Raw genomic sequence first — 26934 nt, forward strand, 5'->3', positions numbered from 1 at the left:
GTATCCCGGCTTCCATCTTGTTACCACTATGCAGTGATCTGGACTTACAACACACACCTGGGTGGCATCCTCATAGTAGGTGCTGGCTGGTAGAGCGAGCTGACAGAAGAAGGTCAACATGTCAGATCGAAACCAAAGATGGCCGGTACTAGACAAAATATAGGAGCGAGGACGAGGTCAGAATGAGAATGCAGAGTTAGAATGGTCATGTAGATAGAAGCCTCAGTCAGCCCCAGGTGTTATGGAAGCCACGTACGTGTAAAGCTGCTCTCCTCCTCCCATCAAATTGTTATCCTCCTAATATATTGCAGTCATCATATTATGTAGCACTGTCCACTTACAATTGATCATTTTCCTTTCTGCGCAGCTAATTCTTCTCTTTTCCATTAGATCTATGACATCAGGTGATTAATAACTGAAGAGCTGAATCCTTCCAAGCTCTGTAGAAACTGGAGGTTAATTTTCCCTGTATGAGTCATCAGTCACTGCACAGGTCTCTGGCAGAGGGAGGAGGTGAAGAAGGGACTGATAAATGCAAGGACAAGAGACTTCCCGTTTCTACAAAGAGCAGAGAAAAGAGAAGAATTAACTGGGTAGAAAATGAGCAACTGTGAGTGCACAGCTCTGTATAATATGATGGGGGCAGTATATGAGGAGGAGGACGGCTGCTTTATCACCGACTGACGGGAGCAATGAAACCAGGTGCAGAATAGATCTGTAACTGGTGACGCCCAGCAGACTGCGGGAGTTAATAGGATGTGGCGCTGCCCCATAGGTCACCGCACAGGAAAGGCAGGGGAGGGTGGGGTAGACTTGTTACTGCAGCCCCCATGCCACTGCACTGTCCATCCTGGGGGAAGGGACCACTGATCTGAGCTGAGGGGGGAGCAGGGGACACCATAGGGGGCTGGAAAAGGGAAATGTGTAGTGTTTCTTCAGTCCCGGGGTGGAGGGGCACTGGAACTCTGGGCAATACAAGATATCGAGGCCAATACCAATTATATTTAGGTTATTTATTGTAGAAAAGTCATAAAACAAAAATTACTTTTTTTTTTTCCAGACATTTTCGTGTTCCCAAATTCTGACAGCCGTCAGCCATAAGTGATATATAGTGTTATAAGCCATCAGTGACGCATTTTACCTGGTGACGGTGTAACGGGGTCTACCAAGCTGGAGTACCTCTTTCAGTACCACCCCGTGTTTTCGGAGGTCCGCTCTGCGTTGGCTGGAGTCTGAATGAATGACGCTGGCTGGAATTCCTTGGTTACATGGGCGCATATAAAAGATCACTGCTTCTCCATGTATTTCCAGTCTGACAGCACTTTACTCACAGGACACAGAATATATCACACAGATACAGAGGGCAGGCCAATAGAAAAGCGGCAGGCCAGACATGCATTACAAAAGCCGCAGGTGGCCGGAGCCTGCCGATGTTTACTGTGGGAATTACAAAGGTGGGGTAGGGCGGACAGAAGGAGAATATCGTGTCCCCTCTGCCCAGGGGCGCAGCCTGTGGGCTGATGCATTAGGGATATGCATCTCACATAGAACCTATTATACATACATATAACTGCACAACATATTCTGGGTGCTGAGTGGTTCTGTAACACGTAACACGGCTCCCCTTTTCAGCGACGCGATCGGCATACACAGTCTGATCCTCAACGGATCGGTTTGGGGATGACCGAAGTTTATGGGGTTGGTACAAGTTCCGTTTGTCGACTTAGTGCATCGGCGTTACCGTTTTGTTTGCCGGGTCTGTGTTGGATGGTGAAGTCCAGATGTTGTAGGGCTAAACTCCACCGCAACAATCTGGCGTTGTCTCCGGAGACCCGATTAAGCCAGACTAGGGGATTATGGTCCATTAGGAGGGAAAACTGTCGTCCATACAAATATGGTTGCAACTTTTTGAGTGCCCATACTACCGCCAGGCACTCCTTCTTGATGGCGGCATAGCTTCACGGGGCAGTAGTTTCCGAATCAGGTAAGCTACCGGGTGTTCTTGGCCGTCCGGCCCGACTTGGCTCACTACTGCCCCCAATCCAAACATAGAAGCGTCTGTGTGAACCAGGAAACGTTTAGTTGGATCGGGTGCGGCCAATACAGGGGTATTGGTGAGGGCGTCCTTTAGTTGGTGGAAGGCTTCCTCACACTCAGGTCCAGGTTACCTGGTGGGGTTGGTTCTTACGGGTCAGATCAGTGAGGGGCTTGCTAGGCTGCTGTAATTGGGAACGAATTTCCTGTAATACCCCGCTGTCCCTAGAAACACCATGACCTGGGTTTTAGTGCGTGGGATGTGCCATTTGGTTATGGCCTCAATCTTGGCTGGTTCTGGTCGCTGTTTCCCACTTCCCACCCAATGCCCTAAATACTGAACCTCTGCTTTGCCCACGTGACACTTGTTTGGGTTCAGGGTGACTCCGGCCTGGTGGATCCTGTCCAATACTGTCTCTAGGTGATTTAGATGCTCTTCCCATGTCGCACTGTAGATGGCGATGTCATCCAGGTAGGCACAAGCATAGTCCTGGAGACCATCCAGAAGCCGGTCAGCCAGCCTTTGGAAGGTCGCCGGGGCATTCTTCATCCCAAATGGCATAACTCGAAACTGGAATAAGCCGAACGGGGTGACAAATGCCGACTTGGGAATAGCGTCAGGACTAAGGGGAATCTGCCAGTAGCCTTTGCATAGATCGATGGTGGTCAAATACTTTGCCCCCGCCAGCCGGTCTAACAACTCATCCACACGCGGCATGGGATATGCATCCGTCACTGTTTTCTCATTGAGCTTACGATAGTCTACACAAAACCGTGTAGTCCCATCCTTCTTGGGCACTAACACTACGGGGGATGCCCAGGGACTATCTGACTCTTCAATGACCCCTAAACGCAACATCTCTTGTATCTGTCGCATCCCCTCTCGTACAAACTCAGGGACGCGGAAGGGGATTTGTCGTAGGGGGGTCTGATCCTGGGTCTCAACCTTGTGTTGTGCCAGGCGAGTGTACCCCGGTCTCTATGAAAACATCCTCTGTCGCAGCCTCAACAACGCCTCAGCCTGCTGTCTCTCCCGGGGGCCTAGGTCTTCACCCAAGTGTGCCTAGTCTCATGTTTTAGACTGAGTCCTTTCCCCTAAGACATCCGGCAAGGGAAGTCCGGCTAAATCCTCTTCTTCAGGTGCACAGATGGCCACTACCTCATCAGGGTGCTCCCGGTAGGGCTTCAGCACATTCACGTGGGACATGCGGATAACTCGGGGGTCGTCACAATCGGCGACATTATAGGTTGTGTCGGCTATTTTCCCCACTACCTGGTAGGGCCCCTGCCATGCAGCTTGAAACTTATTCTGCTTAGTGGGTTCTAACACCAGGACCTTCTGTCCTATTTCCAAAGTGCGCTCTCTGGCCCTCCGATCGTACCTGGCGCCGCTGGGTCACCTGCAGGTTCTCACGTACAACCTGGGTCAGCTCCTGTAGGCGGTCCCGGAATTCCAGCACATAGGGTACAATAGGTACCCCTTCTATGAGGCCCTCCCAGTGTTCCAGCACTAAGTCTAGGGGTCCCCTTACCCGTCTCCCGTATACCAGCTCGAACGGGGAGAACCCCGTGGATTTTTGGGGCCCCTCCCGATAGGCAAACAGGAGGTGTGGCAAGAATTTCTCCCAGTCCCTGAAGGTCCTGGTAAAAGTCCGAATGAGCTGTTTTAATGTCCCGTTAAAGCGTTCACACAACCCATTGGTTTGCGGGAGGTATGGGGGGCTTCTAATGGACTTTACGCCGCACAGCTTCCACAGTTGGTTGGTCACCTCTGCTGTGTACTGGGTACCCTGGTCCGAGATAATCTCCCGGGGAAATCCGACCCGTGAGAAAACCTGGAGCAGGGCGGCCGCCACCATCTCTGCCAGTATGTTAGGTAACGCAACTGCCTCTGGATACCGTGTGGCATAATCTACCACTGTCAATATATACTTTTTCCCTGACGGACTGGGTTTGGCTAACGGCCCTATCAGATCGACCGCTACTCGGCTAAATGGTTCCTCCACAATGGGGAGGGGGCGTAATTTGGCCTTGCATCGATGCCCCCTCTTGCCAATGCGCTGACAACTGTCACAGGTCTGGCAGTACTGACGAACTTCGTAGGTCACCCCCGGCCAAAAGAAGTTTTGTGTCAGACGATGCCTGGTGTGACTGACGCCGAAGTGCCCAGCCAAGGGTATATCATGAGAGATTCGCAGTAACTCCTGCCTATACTTCTTGGGAACTACCAGCTGTTGTTTTATAGTGGGCCTCGTCCCTGTGTGGTGCTGCTCTGTGATCCGGTAGAGGAGTCCCTGCTTCCATACAAACTGTTCCCCTTCCAGTACTCCTCTCCCCTCCTGTGCCTTCCCACGATATCCCTCTAATGAAGGATCCTCAAGTAACTCCTTCTTAAATTCATCTGGGGTGGCCCAAGAAATATGTCTGGCTATGGGAATACGTGTAGGGCTGGGATGTCTTACCTGAGCCTCCTGAGTGTGATTCCGCCTCCGCAGCTCGAGCTTGTCTCCGGGTGGTCACAGGATAGGTCTCAGCCAGAAGGGCACTGAGAATGCAGACAACATGGGCCCCAAGTCATTTCCCAGCAAGACGTCTGCAGGCAAATCCTCCATCAAGCCGACCTCAACAAGGCCATCCCCGACTCCCCAGTTCAGGTGAATCCTGGCAGTGGGCAGTCAATGTATAGCTCCCCCTTCTACACGGACTGCCACTGTCCGGTTCGTCTTCTCTTGGTCCCGGACGAGATGAGGCTTCACAAGGGTCAAAGTTGCCCCAGAATCTTAGTCCCTGCATACGTTTCCCATTAACCCACACGACCTGTCGATGCTGTTGTCGATTATCTGCCCGGGCTGCCTGCACGGGGTCTACTTCATGCAGCTTTTCCTCCATCTCTTCCACCCCTTGGTTAGTTGTTGCCCCCAATGCCGGGTTTCTAGCTGGTCCCCCTACAATCTTCGGTAGTTTGGGGCCCTCCAGGTCCATGGGCGGGCCCCTAGTGACCACCTTTGATCCGGAGAACTGCGGCCTCCTGGCATCATGATGTTCATCGGCCAGACGAGCGGCTTCCTCAAGAGTCGTTGGCCGCCTGTCCCGAAGCCATTCCTGTGTCTCGTGGTTTAGTCCATTAACGAATCGTTCTAACAGGAAGAGCTGGAGGACGTCCTCCGTAGTGGTTGCTTGGCTCCCTTGTACCCACTGTAGCAGCGACCGCCATAATTTACAGGCCCATTCAGCGTGGGTATCGGTTACGCGTTTTATAAGTCCGCGGAACTTTTGGCGGTAGGCCTCTGGTGTCATCGCATACCGGGCCAAGATCACTTCTTTGATCCGGTCATAGTCCATACATTCCTCATCAGGTACCGTGCGATAGGCGTCCGCTGCCCGGCCTGTCAGCTTGCTAGCCAGAATCTGAACCCGTTCCTCCGGCTTCACTTGATGAAGGGCACACTGCCGCTCAAAGTCCTGCAGAAAGCCATCAATGTCTTCCTCTGCCTCCCCCAACTGTCGGAAGGCATTATACTGGATCTTTTTGTGGTTACTGTTGAAGGTACCTGGTCGAAAGCCAGAGCTCCCCCTGCTCGCTGACTCTCCTCTCTCCGCTCTGCCATCTCCATCTTGGCCAGCTCCACTTTGGTCCGCTCTGCCATCTCCATCTTGGCTAGCTCTATCCTGGTCCGCTCGGCCATCTTTTCCTTCAGATCAGTACGCACATCAGCCATCACCTCTCGTATGATCTCTACTGCAGGGTTTAGGCCATAGAACGCCAGTCTGTTCTTTACCTCCCTCTGGAATTCGGTCCCCTCCACATTCACATTGGGGGGGCGCTGCACTGTCGTGTTCCATGATGGCTGCTATCAAATCCGCTTTTGTTTTGTTGCTGGCGATCAACCCTCGGGCTTTTAATGTAGTCCTCTTTAACTTCTGGTAGTTATTTTCCATTCATTCCTTTCCTCCTGTAGAAGGGGTATCATATCCCGCTGTCTGCCACCAGTGTAACGGGGTCTACCAAGCTGGAGTACCTCTTTCAGTACCACCCCGTGTTTTCGGAGGTCCGCTCTGCGTTGGCTGGAGTCTGAATGAATGACGCTGGCTGGAATTCCTTGGTTACATGGGCGCATATAAAAGATCACTGCTTCTCCACGTATTTCCAGTCTGACAACACTTTACTCACAGGACACAGAATATATCACACAGATACAGAGGGCAGGCCAATAGAAAAGCGGCAGGCCAGACATGCATTACAAAAGCCGCAGGTGGCCGGAGCCTTGCGATGTTTACTGTGGGAATTACAAAGGTGGAGTAGGGCGGACAGAAGGAGAATATCGTGTCCCCTCTGCCCAGGGGCGCAGCCTGTGGGCTGATGCATTAGGGACATGCATCTCACATAGAACCTATTATACATACATATAACTGCACAACATATTCTGGGTGCTGAGTGTTTCTGTAACATGTAACAGACGGTATTTCTCATTGGTACTGTATGTTATACACAACTTTGTGATCAGTTTTTATTACACTCGATAAAGAATAATAAACTTCATGAATTGTATGAATAGAAAATAGGAAACTCTGTAACTTGTCACCGCAGAATCTGTGCATTTCTTCTTCCGTCTCACAATTCTCACTTCAGGGGTAAAATCTCTATTCAGTTAGGAAACATTGTTACATGACTGAGATCAGAGGTGACGGCAGCTACTGATGAGATTCCGTGTAGGGGAGGGGCTACAGGCAGAGCTCCTCCCATCTACTTAGAGGCTGATCAGTAGTGACGGTCATCTCCTATCAGTAATGGGTAAGTCTCCTAGCGCCTCCGTGCTCTAGCTCTGCCCCAGGGAACTGACGCGCAATCACCTGCAGTCCACGTGATGGAAATGACAATGTGACTCATTAGAGGAGGCCATCTTATACTGCTCCATGGTCCGGTTCTCAAACTCTCTTGCCCATTACAAGCACTTTTATGGTGGACAGGGGGAGCATGGGCAGTCTAACCATCCAGTATTAACTATTGCAGTACTTTGTGATACTGTATTTTTTCCACCATGGACCACGGTGCACACTGAGTGAACCAGTTTACTTTTCAGACACACTGACCTCCTTACCTTTACATACGTTTAATCATGTTTCCTTCTTCCAACATAAATTGTAAAGAGAACCTGTCACTTGCTCCAAAAATTGAGATAAATACCTTGTACATAGCCCTGAGCTCCCCTGATTCTTCCGCTGTTTTCCATTTTCGTCTGCGTCACTCTATTACAGAGATATTCAAATTAATTTCTTCTGGAGCGCATCATGTGAAATCTCTACTCTGCCGTCCAGCTGGGCTTTCTTCAGAGTCTTTTCTGGGGACATTCGCTTTCACCCCTCCCAGACGCTGCTAATCCCAGCTCGGCATCTGATCTAGCAGTCTGAGGCTACCAAGCTGTGATTATCAGCATCTGGGCAGGCTGGAGAAAGCGCATGTCACCAGAGACAACTGAAGATCGTAGAGACTTCACATAGTGCACTCCAGGAGGGATAAATGTGAATATCTCTGCAATGGATTGACACAGCGTGGAGCAGAAGAATCATCAGCGCTCAAGGATTTTTACAAGTTATTTATCTCAATTTTTTGTTTTCTAACAGGTCCTCTTTAAAGTGCGCCTGTAATTTAGGATTTTCCCCCTTCATGTGCCTTCAGAGCTATTGCAGTCTTCTAAGGTTTCCTATCATGCCCTTAGCCATACTGAGGACATGATTACGGTGGCTGGAGCTCAATTACTCCTGGATGTAGGACCACTTTTGTGACCAGTCAGTCTTATTTACATACGGTAATGAAATATTTAAACTCCATTTTTAATTGTGTGGACACTTTTCTACACTAAGTGCTTGATAGGAAGCTTGAGAGAGAGAAATGACACTGGTGGTATATTAAGGGGGTAGTTTCTGATGACAAAACTATTTACTATCTGATCTCTGCCACCCCTGACTTGTGCCAATGTCACAATTATATAAGTGTTATTATCTTTACTCGTCATTGTGTTAATGTTATGGCATCTAGTTGTCTTTCTTATTACTGGTCCTTTCACTGACGAGGGTCTTCATTGTGCGCTCCATAAAATAAATGTAGAAATCCCTTTTGTGTTCAAAGAAGTTACATCCAATCTATCTTTCTTCCTTATAGGAAATCCTTGTGAGAATAACAGTTTATCACTAATTTGTAAAAAAGAAGATATCGGGAATCAGTCTAATGGAGAAACCCTCATTATCCTTCATGGAGCTCCTGGACTTCACAGCACTTCACTTTCTTATACTCCTCCTAATCATGAGGAACCCTCTCCTGAGCAATCTCACATTGTTACCACAATTCCAGGTGACAATGTGGATACAAGATTTCAGTGTGACAAGCAATATACTAAAAGCTCAGATTTCTTAACACAAAGAAAACACAAAGGAGAGAAGCCATACTCCTGTTCAGAATGTGGGAAATGCTTTACATGTAAATCAAAATTTGTTAGACATCAGAGAATTCACACAGGAGAGAAGCCATTTTCATGTTCAAAATGTGGGAAGTCCTTCACAGATGAAGGCGGTCTTATTACACATCAGAGAATTCATACAGGAGGGGAGCCATATTCATGTTCAGAATGTGGTAAATGCTTTATATATAAATCAAAATTTGTTAGACATCAGAGAATTCACACAGGAGAGAAGCCATTTTCATGTTCAGAATGTGAGAAGTCTTTTACAGTTAAAAATAATCTTATTGCTCATCAGAGAATTCATACAGGAGAGAAGCCGTATTCATGTTCTGAATGTGGCAAATGCTTTAAACATAAAAATACTCTTAATACACATCAGAGAATTCATACGGGAGAGAAGCCATATTCATGTTCAAAATATGGGAAATGCTTTACAGATAAAATAACATGTGTTATACATGAGAGAGGTCACACAGGAGAAAAGCCATTTTCATGTTTGGAATGTGGGAAGTCCTTCGCATATAAAGGGAGTCTTATTAGACATCAGAGAATTCACACAGGAAGGAAGACCTATGCATGTTCAGAATGTGGGAAATGTTATGCACATAAATACGAAGTTGTTAGACATGAGAGAATTCACACAGGAGAAAAGCCATTTTCATGTTTAGAATGTGGAAAATCCTTCACAGATAAAAGGAGTCTTACTCCACATCAGAGAATTCATACAGGAGAGAAGCCATATTCATGTTCAGAATGTGGGAAATGCTTTACTAGTAAAGCAAATCTTCTGACACATCAGAGAATTCACACTGGAGAGAAGCCGTATTCATGTTCAGAATGTGGGAAATGTTTTAGAAGTAAATCTTGTTTAGCTGTACATCAAACAACTCACACCGGGGTGAAACGGTTTTCATGTTTACAATGTGAAAAGCGCTTTACGCATAAATCACACCTTATTAAACATCAGAGAATTCACACAGGAGAAAAAAAGTATTCATGCTCCGAATGTGGGAAATCTTTTACATGTAAACCACGTCTTACTACACATGAGAGAATTCACACGGGAGAGAAGCCGTATTCATGTCCACTGTGTGAGAGACGTTTTATACAAAAATATAATCTTGTTCTACATAAGAGAACTCATGAAAGAAAGAAACTGTAGTTATGTTCACTGTGTTTTGTACGTTTCCATAAACGGTGGAAGACTTGAGAGTGTCGTACATGTATTTTCAGGGCAGGTGAAGGCATTGGAACACTTACACTTTTTGCTGAATCAATTTGATTCCAAATCAGCGTTTATTGGCAAATCCACAACAGATTTTGAGAAAAAAAAATTAGGGAAAAAAATTAAAATTATTTGGATGTTTAAAGGGGACCTTCCAGCAGCTTGAGCATGTTAAACTGGTCACATCATTGCATAGTGGCTGCAGAGCTTAATAAAAAATTTTTTTCAGATTTTAATTCTCATCTCCTTTGTTGAGGTATTAGCTTGTAAAGTTTAGGTTAAACTTTATGTTAAGCCCAACTGAGTGTTATCAGAGATTTGTCCCTAGGGGTCTGTACTTCTTCCTCTGCATTATCTTGAGCAGTCCTAACCAGGTAGCAAAGCACTGGAAAAAAGAACACGCACCACAAAATAATGACCTGACGGTATGTTCTCACTGATCTTCAGGATTTGTCCAAAAATATTTAATCCAGTATACACACTGCTCAAAAAATAAAGGGAACACTTAAACAACACAATGTGACTCCAAGTCAATCACTTCTGTGATGTCAACCTGACCAGTTATGAAGCAACACTGATGGTGAATCAATTTCTCCTGCTGTTCAAATGGAAAAGTCAACAGCTAGAAATAATCAGCAATTAGCAAGACACCCCTATAAAGGAGTGGTTCTGCAGGGGGTGACCACAGATCATTTCTCTTTTCTCATCCTTTTTGGCAGTTGTTCTGGTCACGTTTGCATTTTGTCATTGCTCTCACCCTTAGAGGTTCTGTACAGTAGCATGAGGCTGTGTCTACAACCCACAGAAGTTGCTCAGTGCAGCTCATCCAAGATGGCACATCAATGTTAGCTTTGGCAAGATGGTTATCTGTGTCTGTCAACACAGTGTCCAGAGCATGGAGTAGATATCAGGAGACGTAGAGGGAGCTGTAGGCAACAATCCAGCAGCAGGACTGCTACCTCCTTTATGCACTGACATCCTTTTGTCTGCTCAAACTGTCAAAAACAGACTCCATGGAATGAGGGCCTGACGTCCAACTTAGCCCAACACCGTGCAGGGCGATTGGCAAATTCCAGAGAACACGAAGATTGGCAGTTTCGACATTGGTGCCCTGTGCTCTTCACGGATGAGAGCAGGTTCACACTGAGCACATGTGAGTCGGGAGATGCCATGGAGATCTTTCTGTTGCCTGCAACATCCTCCACCATAACCATAACTTTGGCAGTGGGTCAGTAATGGTGTGGGGAGGCATTTATTTGAAGGACAGCACAGCCCTCCATGTGCTATCCAATTATAGCCCGACTGCCATTAAGTAAAGGGATGAGATCCTCAGACTCATTCTGAGACCATATGCAGGTGCAATGGGTACTGGGTTCCTTCTGATGCATGACAATGCTAGGCCTCATGTGCCTGAAGTGTGTCAGCAGTTCCTGCATGATGAAGGCATTGTTGCTATGGACTGGCCTGCCCGTTCCCCAGACTTGAATCCAGTTGCGCACAACTGGGACCTCTTGTCTCGTTCCATCCACCAATGCCACGTTACACCACAGACTGTCCATGAGTAGACTGAGGCTTTAATCCAGATCTGGGAGGAGATCCCTCAGGAGGACATTGGTTGCCTCATCAGGAGCATGCCCAGGTATTTTAGGGAGGTCATACAGGCACGTGGAGGCCACACACTACTGAGCATTGTTTCCTTGCCTTGAGGCATTTCCACTGAAGTTGGATCAGTCTGTAATTTGATTTTCCACTATGATTTTGAGTATCATTCCAAATTCAGACCTCCATGGGATATTAATTGTGATTACTGTACATTGATCATTTTTATGTTTTTCTATGTAATGAATAAAGATTTGCAACTGGAATATTTCATTCAGTGATATGTAGGATGTGGGATTTTAGTGTTCCCTTTACTTTTTTGATCAGTGTACATACAAGTAATAGAAATAACTTTGCAGTATATTCACCACTGTGAACAAATCATCACAACTGCGCTACAGGCTTGAGCAAGCTTCCGACTTGTAGATAGATGCTGGGTGTGGGTGATCCCTGTACAGACATATCCTGGGTTCGACTGAGCCATGAGTAGACACATCCTTGGTGTGGGTGATCCCTGTGCCAACAGATCCTGGGTGTGGGTTATTTCTGAGCAGACAGATCCTGGGTGTGGGTGATCCCTGTTCAGACAGATCCCGGGTGTGGGTGATCCCTGAGCAGACTTGCATAAATGCCATCATCAACAGTGGTCGATGAGATAACCTATCTAAAAAGCCCAAAATAACTGTATATAAACGTGATCTGAAGGACCATGTATCAGCCATGTACAGTGGGGAAAAAAGTATTGTCAGCCACCAATTGTGCAAGTTCTCCCACTTGAAAAGATGAGAGAGGCCTGTAATTGACATCATAGGTAGACCACAGCTATGAGAGTCAAAATGAGAAAACATCCAGAAAATCACCTTGTCTGATTTGGCAACAGTTATTTTGAAAATTATGGTGGAAAATAAGTATTTGGTCATTAACAAAAGTTTATCTCAATATTTTGTTATATATCTTTTGTTGGCAATGACAGAGGTCAAACGTTTTCTGTAAGTTCACAAGGTTGGCACACACTGTTGGTGGTATGTTGGCCAATTCCTCCATACAGATCTCCTCTAGAGCAATAATGTTTTGGGCCTGTCGCTGGGCAACACGGACTTTCAACTCTCTCCAATGGTTTCCTATGGGGTTGAGATCTGGAGATTGGCTAGGCCACTCCAGGACCTTCATATGCTTCTTACGAAGCCACTCCTTCATTGACCTGGCAGTGTGCTTGGGATCATTATCATGCTGAAAGACCCATCCACATTTCCTCTTCAATGCCCTTGCTGATGGAAGGAGGTTTGCACTCAAAATCTCACAATACATGGCCCCATTCATTCTTTCATGTACACGGATCAGTCATCCTGGTCCCTTTGCAGAGAAAAGCATGATGTTGCCACCTCCATGCTTCACAGTAGGTATGGTGTTCTTAGGATGCATCTCAGTATTCTGTCTCCTCCAAATACAACAAGTTTTGTTTCTACCAAAAAGTTCTACTTTGGTTTCAGCAGACCATATGACATTTTCCCAATACTCTTCTGAATAACCCAAATGCTCTCTAGCAAACTTCAGGTGGGCGCGGACATGTATTGGCCTAAGCAAGGGGACACGTCTGGCACTGCAGGATGAGTCCCTGGCGGCGTAATGTGTTACTGATGGTAGCCTTTGTTACGGTGGTCCCAGCTCTATGCAGGTCAGTCGCTAGGTCCCCCGTGTGGTTCTGGGATTTTTGCTAACCGTTCTTGTGATCGGTGAGATCTTGTGTGGAGCCCCAGATCGAAGGAGATGATCAGTGGTCTATGCCTTCCATTTTCTTATTGCTCCCACAGTTGATTTCATCACACCAAGCTGCTTGCCTATTGCAGATTCAGTCTATTCAGCCTGGTGCAGGGCTACAATTTTGCTTCTGGTGTCCTTCGACAGCTCTTTGGTCTTCACCATAGTGGAGTTTGGAGTGTGACTGAGGTTGTGGACAGGTGTCTTTTATACGGATAACAAGGTTAAACAGGAGCCATTACTACAGGTAATGAGTGGAGGACAGAGGAGCCTCTTAAAGAAGAAGTTACAGGTCTGTGAGAGCCAGAAATCGTGCATGTTTTTAGGTGATCACATATTTATCTTCCACCATAATTTGTAAAATAAATCTTGTCAAAATCAAACAAGGTGATTTTCTGGATTTGTTTTCTCATTTTGTCTCTCATAGTTGTGGTCTACCTATGATGTCAATTACAGGCCTCTCTCATCTTTATAAGTGGGAGAACTTGCACAAGTGGTGGCTGACTAAAGACTTTTTTGACCCACTGTATGAGCCATGTATCCGCCATGTATCCGCTGTGTATGCCTCATGTATCAGCCATGTATCCGCCGTGTATGCCTCATGTACCTGCTGTGTATCCGCCATGTATCCGCCATGTATGCCTCATGTATCAGCCATGTATGCCTCATGTACCTGCTGTGTATCCGCCATGTATCAGCCATGTATGCCTCATGTATGCCTCATGTATCAGCATTGTAGCCGCACTGGTCCACATGCACATAATTGATTTGCTCCAAGCTGCTCAAATAGACAGTGGTCAGTCGGACGGGTTATACGAGTAGATTGCTCATGTATCCATCTGGTGTCAGAAAAGGGCATAAATCAAAATAAAACCATCCTATAACTAAATGTAAACCAGAGAGATAGTAAGCGCAATGATCTCACCTCATCAGTCCGAATTCTCATAGCGATGGTAGATGAGATTCATCATGTCTCATCCATTTTCATAGCAGCAAATACCGGAGTTCTCTGTATCTGGAATCAGACGGGGTTCATGAAACTGTCTGTCCCTGAGCCCCAATAACTCCCACCCTTACCAGGGCAGTCCACAGCGGACCCTCACAACACTGTCTCAGTTACTAATGTTCTCCATACCCCCCGGCGAGCTTCTGATGTGGATTCCTAGGAAACAGCTCATAAGACTTGCTTATTTATTATGCTTTTCTTATATAGCACTATCTTATTCCGCAGCGCTTTACAGACACTATCGTCACTGTCCCAAATGGGGCTCACAATCTAGATTCCATATAAGTCTTTGGAGTGTGGGAGGAAACCCACGAAAACAAGAGGAGAACATACATACTCCTTGCAGATGTTGTCCTTTGTGGGATTGAAACCCAGGACACCAGCACTGCAAGACTGCAGTGCTAACCACTGAGCCACCATGCTCCCTTATAGTACAGTGCTAACCACTGAGCCACCGTGCTGCCCTATATATAATACTGTACTAAGAACTGAGCCACCGTGCTGTCCTATATATATATACCATGTTCCAAATTATTATGCAAATTCTATTTTTCTATGATTTTCCTAATGACAGTCTGATAAAAGTCATCACCCGTTAGAGTATACATCGAATTTTATTGAAGAAACCTCCCAATGATAACAGTATAATCTCCAAAATGAAAAAAAACTCACAATGCACTGTTCCAAATTATTAGGCACAGAAGAATTTCTAAACATTTGATATGTTTTAAAAAATTGAAAATGCTCATTTGTGGAATTTGCAGCATTAGGAGGTCACATTCACTGAATAAAAAAGCTATTTAGCTCCAAAACATCCTAACAGGCCAAGATACATGTAAACATAGGAACCCTTCTTTGATGTCACCTTCACAATTCTTGCATCCATTGAACTTGTGAGTTTTTTGGAGAGTTTCTGCTTGTATTTCTTTGCATGAAGTCAGAATAGCCTCCCAGAGCTGCTGTTTTGATGTGAACTGCCACAACCATAAACGTTACATTTGGAGAGAGGGAAACAAGGCCTATGATGAAAGGAACAACATTCCTACTGTAAAGCACGGAGGTGGATTGCTGATGTTTTGGGGATGTGAGCTACAAAGGCACAGGAAACTTGGTCAAAGTTGAAGGAAAGATGAATGCAGCACGTTATCAGCAAATACTGGAGGCAAATTTGTAAGCATCAGCCCAGAAACTGCGCATGGGACGTACTTGGACGTTCCAACATGACAATGATCCAAAGCACAAGGCCAAGTCAACCTGTCATTGGCTACAGCAGAACAAAGTGAAGATTCTGGAGTGGACATCTCAGTCTCCTGACCTCAATATCATTGAGCCACTCTGGGGATATCTCATGCTAGACAGCCCAGGAATTTACAGGAACTGGAGGTTTTTTTTGCCAAGAAGAGTGGGCAGCTTTACTATCTGAGAAAATAAAGATCCTCATCCACAACTACCGCAAAAGACTTCAAGCTGTCATTGATGTTAGAGGGGTAATACACGGTATTAAGAAATGGGGTATGTAAACTTTTGATCAGGGTCATTTGACTTTCTTCTGACGAACCACTGTAGACTACTGTATACCAGTTATGAGTGGTTCATGTATTACTGCCTTACCATTGTGGTCTACTGTATACCGGTGATGAATGGTTCATGTATTACTGCCTTACCATTGTGGACTACTGTATACCGGTGATGAGTGGTTCATGTATTACTGCCTTACCATTGTGAACTACTGTATACCGGTGATGAGTGGTTCATGTATTACTGCCTTACCATTGTGGACTACTGTATACCGGTGATGAGTGGTTCATGTATTACTGCCTTACCATTGTGGACTACTGTATACCGGTGATGAGTGGTTCATGTATTACTGGCTTACCATTGTGGACTACTGTATACCGGTGATGAGTGGTTCATGTAATACTGCCTTACCATTGTGGACTACTGTATACCGGTGATGGATGGTTCATGTATTACTGCCTTACCATTGTGGACTACTGTATACCGGTGATGAGTGGTTCATGTAATACTGCCTTACCATTGTGGACTACTGTATACCGGTGATGGATGGTTCATGTATTACTGCCTTACCATTGTGGACTACTGTATACCGGTGATGGATGGTTCATGTATTACTGCCTTACCATTGTGGACTACTGTATACCGGTGATGAGTGATTCATGTATTACTGCCTTATCATTGTGGTCTACTGTATACCGGTGATGAGTGGTTCATGTATTACTGAGTGGTTCATGTATTACTGCCTTACCATTGTGGTCTACTGTATACCGGTGATGAGTGGTTCATATATTACTGTCTTACCATTGTGGACTACTGTATACCGGTGATGAGTGGTTCTTGTATTACTGCCTTACCATTGTGGACTACTACATCCCGGTGATGAGTGCTTCATGTATTACTGCCTCTCCCCATTTCCCTTAGCAATGCCGCTTGCTCCTGTTAGGGGTTCCTCAGCCAGTTCACCCCGTGGCGTGTTGTAGCTGAGTATTTCTGCACCTGCAGACACATCATTATCAGGTAAACCATGCACATTTACATTAGCATCATCATTAGCATCAACATTACCCTCAATATCAGATCGGGGAGGGGTGTCAGGGACATAATAAGCAACCATCCTCCCCAAATCAGTTCACAACAAAACGTGTGCGGGCAAGTTTTTGGACAACCCCACTTCCTTCACCCTTCTCACGGCACCCCAATCTATACAAACCTGGGCCATCGGCAAGGGACAGGAGATGCCCCCCAATCCTGGTGACAGTCAGGGCTTTCCCCGGAATCTCTTCAGTGGTCACCAGTTCGGGTCAGATTACGGTTCGTTCGGCCCCGGTGTCCTTGAGGCCGATAGCGACATGGTTCCCCACAGTGACTTTCTGCCAATTTTCACAGGCCCTCCCACCTGCCCCAGCCACAAAAAGAGCAGCTGCATTAGGCCCTGAGTCCTTGGCTGGGGGGTTCTTTTGCTTCTCCGGACAAGTGGCGCTGAGTTGTCCAGTCCGATTGTAAAAATAGCACTTACAGGGATAGGATGTAGGTCTGGTGTTGGCAAAGGGGACAAGGCCTCTGGTGAGTCAGCTGGCATGGGTACTGGGGTTGGTTGACGGCTTACCCCCTTTCAAGCTGACGGTGACCAGCTTCCGCACCTGCGGTTTCCAGTTGGCCTCGTAGGTGTCGGCAATCTACACTGCTTTGTCCGTGTCTTTTGACTCCCAGTCCATCACAAACTATCGCACCTCAATTGGACAAGGATGTAGAAACTGGTCTTGTATCATCAGGGCCCGCAGTTGCTCAAGGGTGGGCACTGACAGTCCTTGGACCCACTGATCAAAGTGGGTTCTGAGTCCATGCACCACATTGCTGTAACTGTTGTGTGGGCCACGTTGGAGGTTACGAAACTTCTTACGGTAAACCTCAGGAGTCAGTTGGTACTTTTTTATCATGGCCTGCTTGATAGTTTCCATCTTAGTCTTGAGGGAGAGAAGCAAACGCCTCCAGAACTTTCCCTTGAGCCCTGTAGTTAAATATCGGGCCCATTGTTTATCAGGCAGCTGGTACTGTCTGCAGGCTTTTTCACATCCCCACAGAAAAATGTCCAAGTCCCCATCATTTTACATCACAGGTAAGTACTCTGGCCGGGGTTAAGGAACTGAACATTGCTGGACTCACTGCTGGGCTGGGAAGACCTCTGCCCCTGGATTTGGGCTAACTCCAGCTGGTACAGTTGCTGGGCTTGGGCCTCGCGCTCAGCTCTCTCGGCCTCTTGCTCTTGAAATTGCAGGATCATCTTCAGACATTCCTCACGATCGTCTAAAATTGTGTTGTTCCAAGGCCATCTGGCCTGGTTGCGAGTAGGGCTGACATTCACAGCTTGGACCTCAGCAGCAGCACCACCACCTGCGCTAGGGCTGGCTTCTGCCTCCACTGGGCTCTGGGAACGGTCTTGATCTGTTTCAAGTTGCACCAGTTCCACGACCATTTGGACTTTGGTTTTGCCCATGGGGTCAATCTGTTTCGACATGCAAGGGCACTAAGAGTGTTCTTGGACTGCTGTTCATACCACGCCTCTCCCAGCATAACCATAATTGCCAAATAAATGATAGGACAGAAAAACAAACAGAAGGGGAGGGGTAACTGCTATACACACTGTATTGTCTCAGCACTAATAAACAGTTTTTGCGCAGGGTCCTCGCAAGAACCGTGGAAGTTTTAAGTGAGAGGAATGATTTCTCCAACCAGGTCACTAATGCTCTAGGATCCCACTGCTCTGCCACCAATATGTCAGCGATTTGCTTGTCTATCAAACTCTCAGTTCCGGTTGGGAACTTGCATCTCTCTGGCACCTCGCTTACCCACAGGTCAGTAAGGGAACTACACCTAGGATAAGTAGTTTCCAGAAAGGCTGCCTTGCTGTGTACTGGCTATTGAACACTCTGCAGTGAGGGCAGTATGTATATCCCCAGTCTCAGGCTGGAAATGCACATATAAACCTCCATTCCTTCACTGCCAGGGTCTCCCTAATCCACCAGAACACTTTGCTGCCACCAGCTCCTCGTTTGACATTAAAACCAATATCGGGTTAGGCGCCCACCCACGGGATAGCGTAATTTAGCACGGAGGACGTGGCAGTTTGTTCATAGAGCAAGGAAGATGAAACTAGTACATTTTATAGATTTATTCCAGAACATATAGGAAGTGTTTACAAAGATACAAAAGATGTTACAAAAGAGAAAAAGTACAGTATATACCGACAGTTAGAAATAAAAGGGATTAAAATAAGAACTTACACATCTCAATCACTGGTATGATGTGTGATGGGGGAGGAGCGCCTTCCCGAAGGGAAAAAGGTCCATCAGCACAGCTTCCTAGCTGGCATTCTGGGCAAATGACACCTATCTCGGTGAGAGTCAGAGCTTTATACCTTTCCCTTGCTGACCTCACTGGGGGGCTGAGTTAGAGGATATACATCCCTTTAGGAAAGTTATTAAAACCTTCTGGTTGACATAACTCTGGATGGAAACCGCAAAGACACGACAGGGGTATCATATTACAAAATTACCTTTCTTTTGATACCAAACATCGTATGTCTCTGTATTACTGGGAGGCATATACCCTTTACTCGGTTTCTGGTGGGCGCAGAAGTCGCAAAACGTTGCTGTATTTAGCTTCAATTATGCAGATTCTAAAAATATAAGTTTCCTGCCTCTAGGATTATTGTGTGTTATTAAACTCGAGTTTGAATAAACAAAGAACCATGTGGATCCTTGGCGGGAAAAACTGCTTTTAACCAGTCATGAGTAGTGGCCAGCTGCTGTGAGGAAGGGAGGGGCGAGTGGACATTCCAACAGGGAGAAAGAGGGGGATGTTTGTGAGCTGTGCCTGCACAGGGGCTTCATGTGTACACTGCACAAACAATGGTGGTGGGGCAGCATGAGAGGCTCAGTGTTAGAATATGTAAGGTTGTGAGCAAGACCGCGGGATGCAGTGATGGGACACAGGCAGAGCAAGGGTTATAGGGTTTATTTACAGGGGTAATACCCCCGTCTTCTGTTGACAGTGGTCGGTCTCCGGTACCTTCCCCTGTCCCTAGTCCATATACTGTAGTTTCCTACAAATTAAGGGCCACAACTACTATCCAAGCTCGACAAGACTCCTGAACAATTCTCCTCACAGTCTGAGTCAAGCGAGCCCAAAGTGGCTGACGGTAAAAGGGGTCACGATCTGGTACGGGCCCCACGTAGCTCAGAAGTTGTTTAACGGCACGGTCAGGGCACAAGGGTCTGTCCTGTCCTCGGTCACTTGTATGGGGCACGTGTGGTATACTCACGGACACAGAGCATTCTGTGCCTTGCTTTCTGACAGTCACCAGACTCACGCTGTACGCCCCTTTCTCTCTGGTCTCCGCTGTTGGCAATGGGGCGACGTCTGGCACTAGCTTGCACCCTGTCGATGTTCTCAGGGCTTGGCACTTCTCTCTCTGGCTGCTGCACAGCTGCTCTATGTACACTGCTCGGCTCTGTTTTGCACTGCTCCGCAGCGGTCGCTCTCTCTCTCTGGCGTGCTACTGTACACGCTTGGCTCTGCCGGTGACGGGGCTCCTTCTATGCGACTCCTCGCAGCGTCGGTACTCCGTGCAGGGGATAAGGGAAGCACTGCCCTGGCGCCAAACTGCTCTGCTTCGCGCGCTTTCTCCTTTTACCTTCCTGCTCTCCCCACCCCCTCCTGTCAGCAGGAAGCTCCGTCTCTCTCATGCTTCCCTCATGCAGCAGGGGAAGGTCCGCCCCACTCAGGCTTCCCCTGGGAACAATGGATGCAGCCTTTCTAGTTCCGGACGCGGCATGCAGGTACCCGAGGTCCGGTCTATCTCCTCACAAATACACGAATTAACTTGAGGTAGGAGCAACAGGGGGATTTGTATGTGTACCTAGGACAATAGGAAACACTTCATATTTCCCTGACAGCGATAGTCATCTTGGGACCATTTGGAGTGAATCCTATGCAGGCTCCAATTTTCTGCAACACATCTGTCCCTAACAAATTGAAGGGTACATCAGGGGAGAATAAAACCTGGGTCACAATTAAAATTGAATCAAGCAAATTCAGTCTGAGGGGCTGAGCCATATGTAATTTAGTAGGTTTTCCCTCTACCCCTTCACAAGTTACATATTCGGGGACAGTATGTCCTCTGAGATGTGGTCATAAATTAATCCCTTCATGACATGCATCGTACATATACGGCACGTCGGGTCTGCCCATTTGATGTGGGCACCAGTGGAGAGCTTGCATTTTTTCCAGCAGATGTGCCCCTAACAGCCGCGGGTTGAATCGAGATCCACCCATGGCTGTTAACTATTACCGTCATGTCAGCCTACGCTCTGGCCTCCCAACAGGCTGCTAGGATCGGGAGTGCCACGCTGTCACTACGCTCCTGGACGTGCAGCCTGCCCAGGTCCCTCGCTGGCCACGCATGCACACTCTTAGGCCTCGGCCGCGTGCTTGCCAGGTGCACTAGGCTTCTGCCAGAGTCCTGACCCGGAAGTGATCTCAGCGGGCGCCCGATGACAGGTAAATCAGACGTCTTCGGCCGTTCCTTGGCGCCTGATTATTTCCTGCACTTGCCTGTGTAGGTGTTCTCCCAGGCCCCTGTAAACTTCCAGTGTGTGCTCTGTTCCTGTATGCTTCCAGTGCATGCTCTGCTCTTCCCCTGTACGCTTCCAGTGCATGTACTGCTTCTCTCTGTCCCTGTACGCTTTCAGTGTGCGCACTGATCTGCTCTGTCGCTGTATGCTTCCAGTGCATGCTCTGCTCTGTCCCTGTATGCCTGCCAGTGCGTGCTCTGCTCTGTCCAGGATCTCACACCCTCTGTGAACTCTGCCTTGATCAAGACCCTGTGTCTCTCTGTGGCTGCTCTGCTCCGTCTCCTCAGTCAGTACCCTGATTCTTCTTGTCTTCGAGCCGTCTTCTGGCACAAGCTATTGTGGTATACCTTCCTCCTGGGCCTGCCCCTAAAGGTCCCTGTATAGGGGTCGGTTCCACCTGGCCAGCTCGCCCAGGGTCGGTCGGCACCACGATCCAGTGGGTCTACTCTAGGTTTCATAACAGAATAATCAGGCCATGGACCCCGCTAGTTGCTGCTCAAAAGGAGTTGGTGTACTTGCGGGAGAATCAGACACATATAATGTCTTTCATGAAGTCCATGGAATCCCGGTTGTCCGCCTTACACGCCTCTGACCCAGGGAATGCTTCCCAGCTTGCCAGTCTCCAACAGGAGCTTGTTCAGCCGTGCGATACCCAAACTCACATTTTAAGATATATGGCTTCTGTGGATGACCGTCTGTTATCCCTTCAGTCTGCCGCCTTGGCTTCTGCACAATATCTGTCTCATAATCCCGAACCTATTCCGCACCCTCCACCCCGCCTTGGAAAACCACCCCAGTATAATGGCGATCCAAAGCTGTGCCGGGTTTTTTTATTGGCCCTTTGCGGATGTCTTCTGCAAGAGAGAGGCGGAGAGTCTTCCTCCGTATCGGCCCTACGACTGATCGATTGAGCGCATTCCGGCTTTACACTCCCAGAGGTAGAATCTATCCTCTATCCCCAGCGGAGACGCAAGCCATGTCGGAGTATATTCAGGAGATTCTGGGCAAAGGCTTTATCCGAAAGTCCTCTTCACCCGCAGGCACTGGATTCTTTGTCAAAAAGAAAGACGGCTCACTTCGTCCTTGTATTGACTACAGAGGTCTCAATGAGATTACTGTCCAGAACAAGTACCTACTGCCGCTCATCCCTGAGCTCTTTGATCGTCTGCGAGGAGCAAGAATCTTCACTAAGCTTGACCTTCACGAGGCCTACAGCCTGGTTCAAATTTGCTCCGGGGATGAGTGGAAGACCGCATTTAACATCCGGGACGGCCATTACGAGTATTTAGTTATGCCCTTCGGTCTCTGCAATGCTCCCGCGGTTTTTCAAGAGTTGGTCAATGACATCTTCCGTGTTCTGTTATAATCCTGTGTGTTGGTTTACCTGGACGACATTCTGTTTATTTTTCTGGACTTGTCCACCTACAGAAGGAATGTTCGCCAGGTATTGCTGCATCTACGAGAGAATCAGCTTTACACAAAGTTCAAGAAGTGCGTTTTCGAACAGACTTCCTTACCTTTTCTAGGTTATGTTATCTCTGATTCGGGTCTCATGATGGATTCCGAAAAGGTGTCTGCCATTCTCAACTGGCCACAACCTCAGGGGATTAAGGCCATTCAACGCTTTCTTGGCTTCGTGAAATATTACCGACAATTTATTTCTCATCACTTACTAAGCCGATCTCATCTCTCACTCACAAAGAATCCAATCCCCAAAACTGGTCATCTGAGGCAGAAGAGGCTTTCTTAACCTTGAAGCAGAGGATTGAAGAGGCTCCTATATTGCATCATCCTGTAGCTAGCAAGCCTTTCATTCTCGAGGTGGACGCTCCGTCCACAGGTGTCGGTGCTGTTCTCTCCCAAAAGTTTTCTTCGGGTCGATTAGTCATCTGCGGTTTCATCTCAAAAGCATTCTCCACTTCCGAACACAACTATTCCATCGGGACAGGGAGTTGGCCATTAAGTTGGCGTTGGAGGAGTGGCAGTATCTCCTCGAAGGAGCCATACATCCTTTTATTGTCTACACGGACTGCAAGAATCTGGCATACATTCAGTCCGGGCAAAGGCTTAACCCTTGACAAGCTAGATAGTCCCTGTTCTTTGCTCGGTTTGACTTCGAATTTCACTTTCGGCCAGGTATCAAGAACGCTAAGGCAGACACTCTCTCCAGGTCCTTCCAGTCGGAGGATACTGAGGAGGATCCTTCTCACATCATCGACCCTTCTAGGGTAATCACTGGGGCTCCACTCAGGGTTACCACACCACCACCGGGTAAGACGTTCATGGCAGAGGACAGGGTCAGGATACGTCGCTGTCATTCCTCTAAATTGGCTGGCCATGCTGGAATCAAGAAGACTCTTTCTCTCATCTCTCGCTACTACTGGTGGCCTTCCCTCCGTCAAGATGTGGATTTTACGGCATCTTGCCCATCCTGCACCAAGAGCAAGAGTCCAAGGCAACTTCCCTCCGGGCTCCTTCCAGTACCTTCAGCCCCCTTGCAACACATTGCTATGGATTTTATTACTGACCTGCCACGTTCTTCAGATTGTACGGTTATTTTGGTGGTTGTGGACCATTTTTCAAAAAATGGCTCATTTTGCTCCTCTACCCGACTTACCATCTGCTCCAGGGTTGGCAAAGATCTTCGTTAGTCACATTTTCAAGTTGCATGGTCTCTCTCTACACATAGTATCCGATAGAGGTGTACAATTTACTTCTCACTTCTGGAGAGCTCTCTGCAAACTCATGAAGGTAACTCTGGATTTTTCCTCGGCCTATCACCCTCAGACTAATGGCCAAGTAGAACGAGTCAACCAGGTCCTGACGTCTTACCTTCGGCACTTTACTAATGTCCATCAGGACGACTGGGTTAGCCTTCTTCCCTGGGCAGAGTTCGCATATAACAATCACCCCAGCGAATCTTCTACCAAGTCTCCGTTCTACATAATTTTTGGTCAACTGTTATGAATGAGTCACCAAAGGAGGAAAAAACAAAAATACAAGCTAAGTCCAGAAAACCAGAGAGGTTGGTAGCTATCGGATTGCAGACCCCTGAACCTATCCACAACAACTAGCAGTAGCCGTGGGGGGTTCCTACGGAGCCCTAGACTGTTGTGAGTTCATTTTTCCCTTCACCCTCTGGTGAAGGAAGGTAGTGAGGCTGATTACCAAACACATGGGCAGCTAGATGATGACTGGGTGGCTGGAATTGAGGACTGGATATAAGGCTGCCGACACCCTTCTTCCTGGCTGGTGATTTTCCTGCTGGATTCTTGGAGACCAGTCTGATTCCTGCATCTCAAAGCTAAGTTTTTCTGCTCTGCTTTGTACTCTTCAGTTTTGTTTTTGTTTTGCCTTGTTTTTTGGGAGTTCTGCCATCCCCGGCTGGGGGTGAGCTGAACTCCATTTTTGTCTCTGATCTGTTGATATTTTGCTCTGTCTTCAGAATATACCTGAGTGCTGATATAGTCTTTTGAAGCGTAGCGTCTTCAGGGCCTGTTTTTCCTATCAGTCGGTTGGCTCATTTTGATAGGGTTTTTGCGGATGGAAGACAGCAGCTTTCCTATCCTGTCCTATGTAGTTAGCTTGGGCCCCATCATTTGCTCAACCTATCTTTCTATCTGTGTTAGTGTTTTCATCTTGCTTCACCGTCATTATATGTTGGGGGCTGCCTATTGCTTTGGGGTCTGCTCTGGGGCAGTTTAGTTTTTCCCCTTTCTGTCTTTAGGCTATATAGTTCTCCGGCTGTGATCGAGGGGTCTAGGGCACCGTAGGAACCCCCCACGGCTACTGCTATTTGTTGTGGATAGGTTCAGGGGTCTGCAATCCGATAGCTGCCAACCTCTCTGGTTTTTCTGGAATTAGCTGGTATTTTGTTTTTTCCTCCTTCGGTGACTCATCATAACAGAATCACCAGCCATACCGCAGATCCTAGGGTACTCAATAGCAGGAGAGAATTGTAAGAGAAAAAGGAAAAAAAAAGAAGAAAAAGAAAAGGTGTCAGAATTTTTTTTTTTTGTGTGCATATTTTTTCCTCTATATCTCTGAGGCCGTAGGAGGAATTTTTCTTTCAATGGAGATGAAGCAATTGTCTGATCGTGTGGAGCAGCTCGCTGCTGAAGTGCGGGGAATTTCCGCCTATCTTGCTCATTCACATGCTGCTGAACCAAAGATTCCTACTCCTGATGTATTTTTGGTGGATCGGTCTAAATTCTTGAATTTCAATAATAATTGTAAATTATTTTTTGCCTTGAAGCCTAACTCGTCGGGGAACTCCGCGCAGCAGGTTAAAATTGTCATCTCTTTGCTGCGCGGCGATCCCCAGGATTGGGCGTTTTCTTTGAAACCTGATGATCCTATTCTGAATAATGTGAACGCATTTTTTCAAGCCTTGGGGTTGTTGTATGATGAACCTAATGCTATTGATCAGGCTGAAAAGACCCTGTTGGCATTAAGCCAGGGTCGGGATTCGGCAGAGTTGTACTGTAAAAAATTCCGAAAGTGGGCGGTCCTTACTACCTGGAATGATGGTGCCTTGGCAGCCCTCTTTCGGAAGGGTTTGTCAGAAACTGTAAAAGATACTATGGTGGGATTTCCTGTTCCCTCTGGTCTTGACGATTCTATGTCATTAGCAATTCAGGTGGATCGGCGTTTACGTGAACGCAAAACTACACGAGAGATGTTGACACCTGTTGAACAAATGTCTGAACCTATGCAATGTGATAGAGTTTTGTCTAGGGCGCAACATCAGGAGTTCAGAAGGCGTAATAAGCTGTGTTTTTTCTGTGGAGATGCCTCGCATATTATTTCTGTCTGCCCTAAACGAGAGAAACGCTTTGCACACACGTTTTCTGTGGGTGGTGTTCAACCCAAGTTTCTTCTGGCAATTACTCTGATCTGCTCCCTGTCCACATTTTCCGCCAAGGCTTTTGTGGATTCAGGAGCAGCTCTTAACCTGATGGACTTGGATTTTGCTAAATGCTGTGGATTTCCTATGACACCTCTGCGGACGCCTATCCCTTTGAGGGGTATTGATGCTACTCCTTTGGCGAAGAATAAACCTCAGTTTTGGACCCAGGTGGTAATGCGGGTCGCCCCAGACCATCAAGAAAATTGCAGATTTTTGGTGTTGCATAATTTGCATGATACCATTGTTCTGGGGTTTCCCTGGTTGCAAATTCATAAGCCAGTTCTGGATTGGAAATCTTTGTCTGTGGTGAGTTGGGGTTGTCGGTGTGCCCTTAGTGATGCTCCTGTTTTCTCTACCTCTCCCCAGTCGCATGATGTTCCTGACTATTTGGCTGACTTTTATGATGTATTTAGTGAGAATGAGTCTGCGTCTCTGCCTCCTCATAGGAGTTATGACTGTGCAATTGAGCTGAACCCGGGGTGTAAATTCCCCAAGGGTCGGCTTTTCAATTTATCTGTACCCGAGCACGAGGCTATGCGATCCTATATTAAGGAGGCATTGGAGAAGGGTCATATTAGACCATCCTCTTCACCCTTAGGTGCTGGGTTTTTTTTCGTGGCTAAAAAGGATGGTTCATTAAGGCCTTGTATTGACTATCGTTCCCTCAACAAGATTACTGTTAAATATCAGTATCCGTTACCCCTGATTTCTGATCTATTCTCCAGAGTTAAAGGTGCTTGCTGGTTTACCAAGCTTGACCTAAGGGGGGCGTATAATCTTATTCGCATTAAGCA

General features: G+C 47.1%; 2 protein-coding genes across 3 annotated transcripts in view; one reads left to right on the forward strand and one right to left on the reverse strand.

The window, feature by feature from the left end:
• Positions 1-26934, reverse strand: part of LOC141074931 (uncharacterized) — a 1026924-nt gene that overhangs the window by 205792 nt on the left and 794198 nt on the right. The gene's annotated exons all lie outside the window — the stretch shown is intronic.
• The window catches only part of LOC141074948 (uncharacterized), a 157679-nt gene that overhangs the window by 62510 nt on the left and 68235 nt on the right, over positions 1-26934 (forward strand). Inside the window, 1 exon segment of the mRNA XM_073562276.1 lies at positions 8195-9574. Coding sequence (XP_073418377.1) covers positions 8195-9574 — 1380 coding nt within the window.

The sequence above is a fragment of the Dendrobates tinctorius genome, unplaced genomic scaffold, assembly GCF_039654945.1.
Source record: "Dendrobates tinctorius isolate UK_male_01 unplaced genomic scaffold, ASM3965494v1 ptg000342l, whole genome shotgun sequence".
NCBI lineage: Eukaryota > Metazoa > Chordata > Amphibia > Anura > Dendrobatidae > Dendrobates > Dendrobates tinctorius.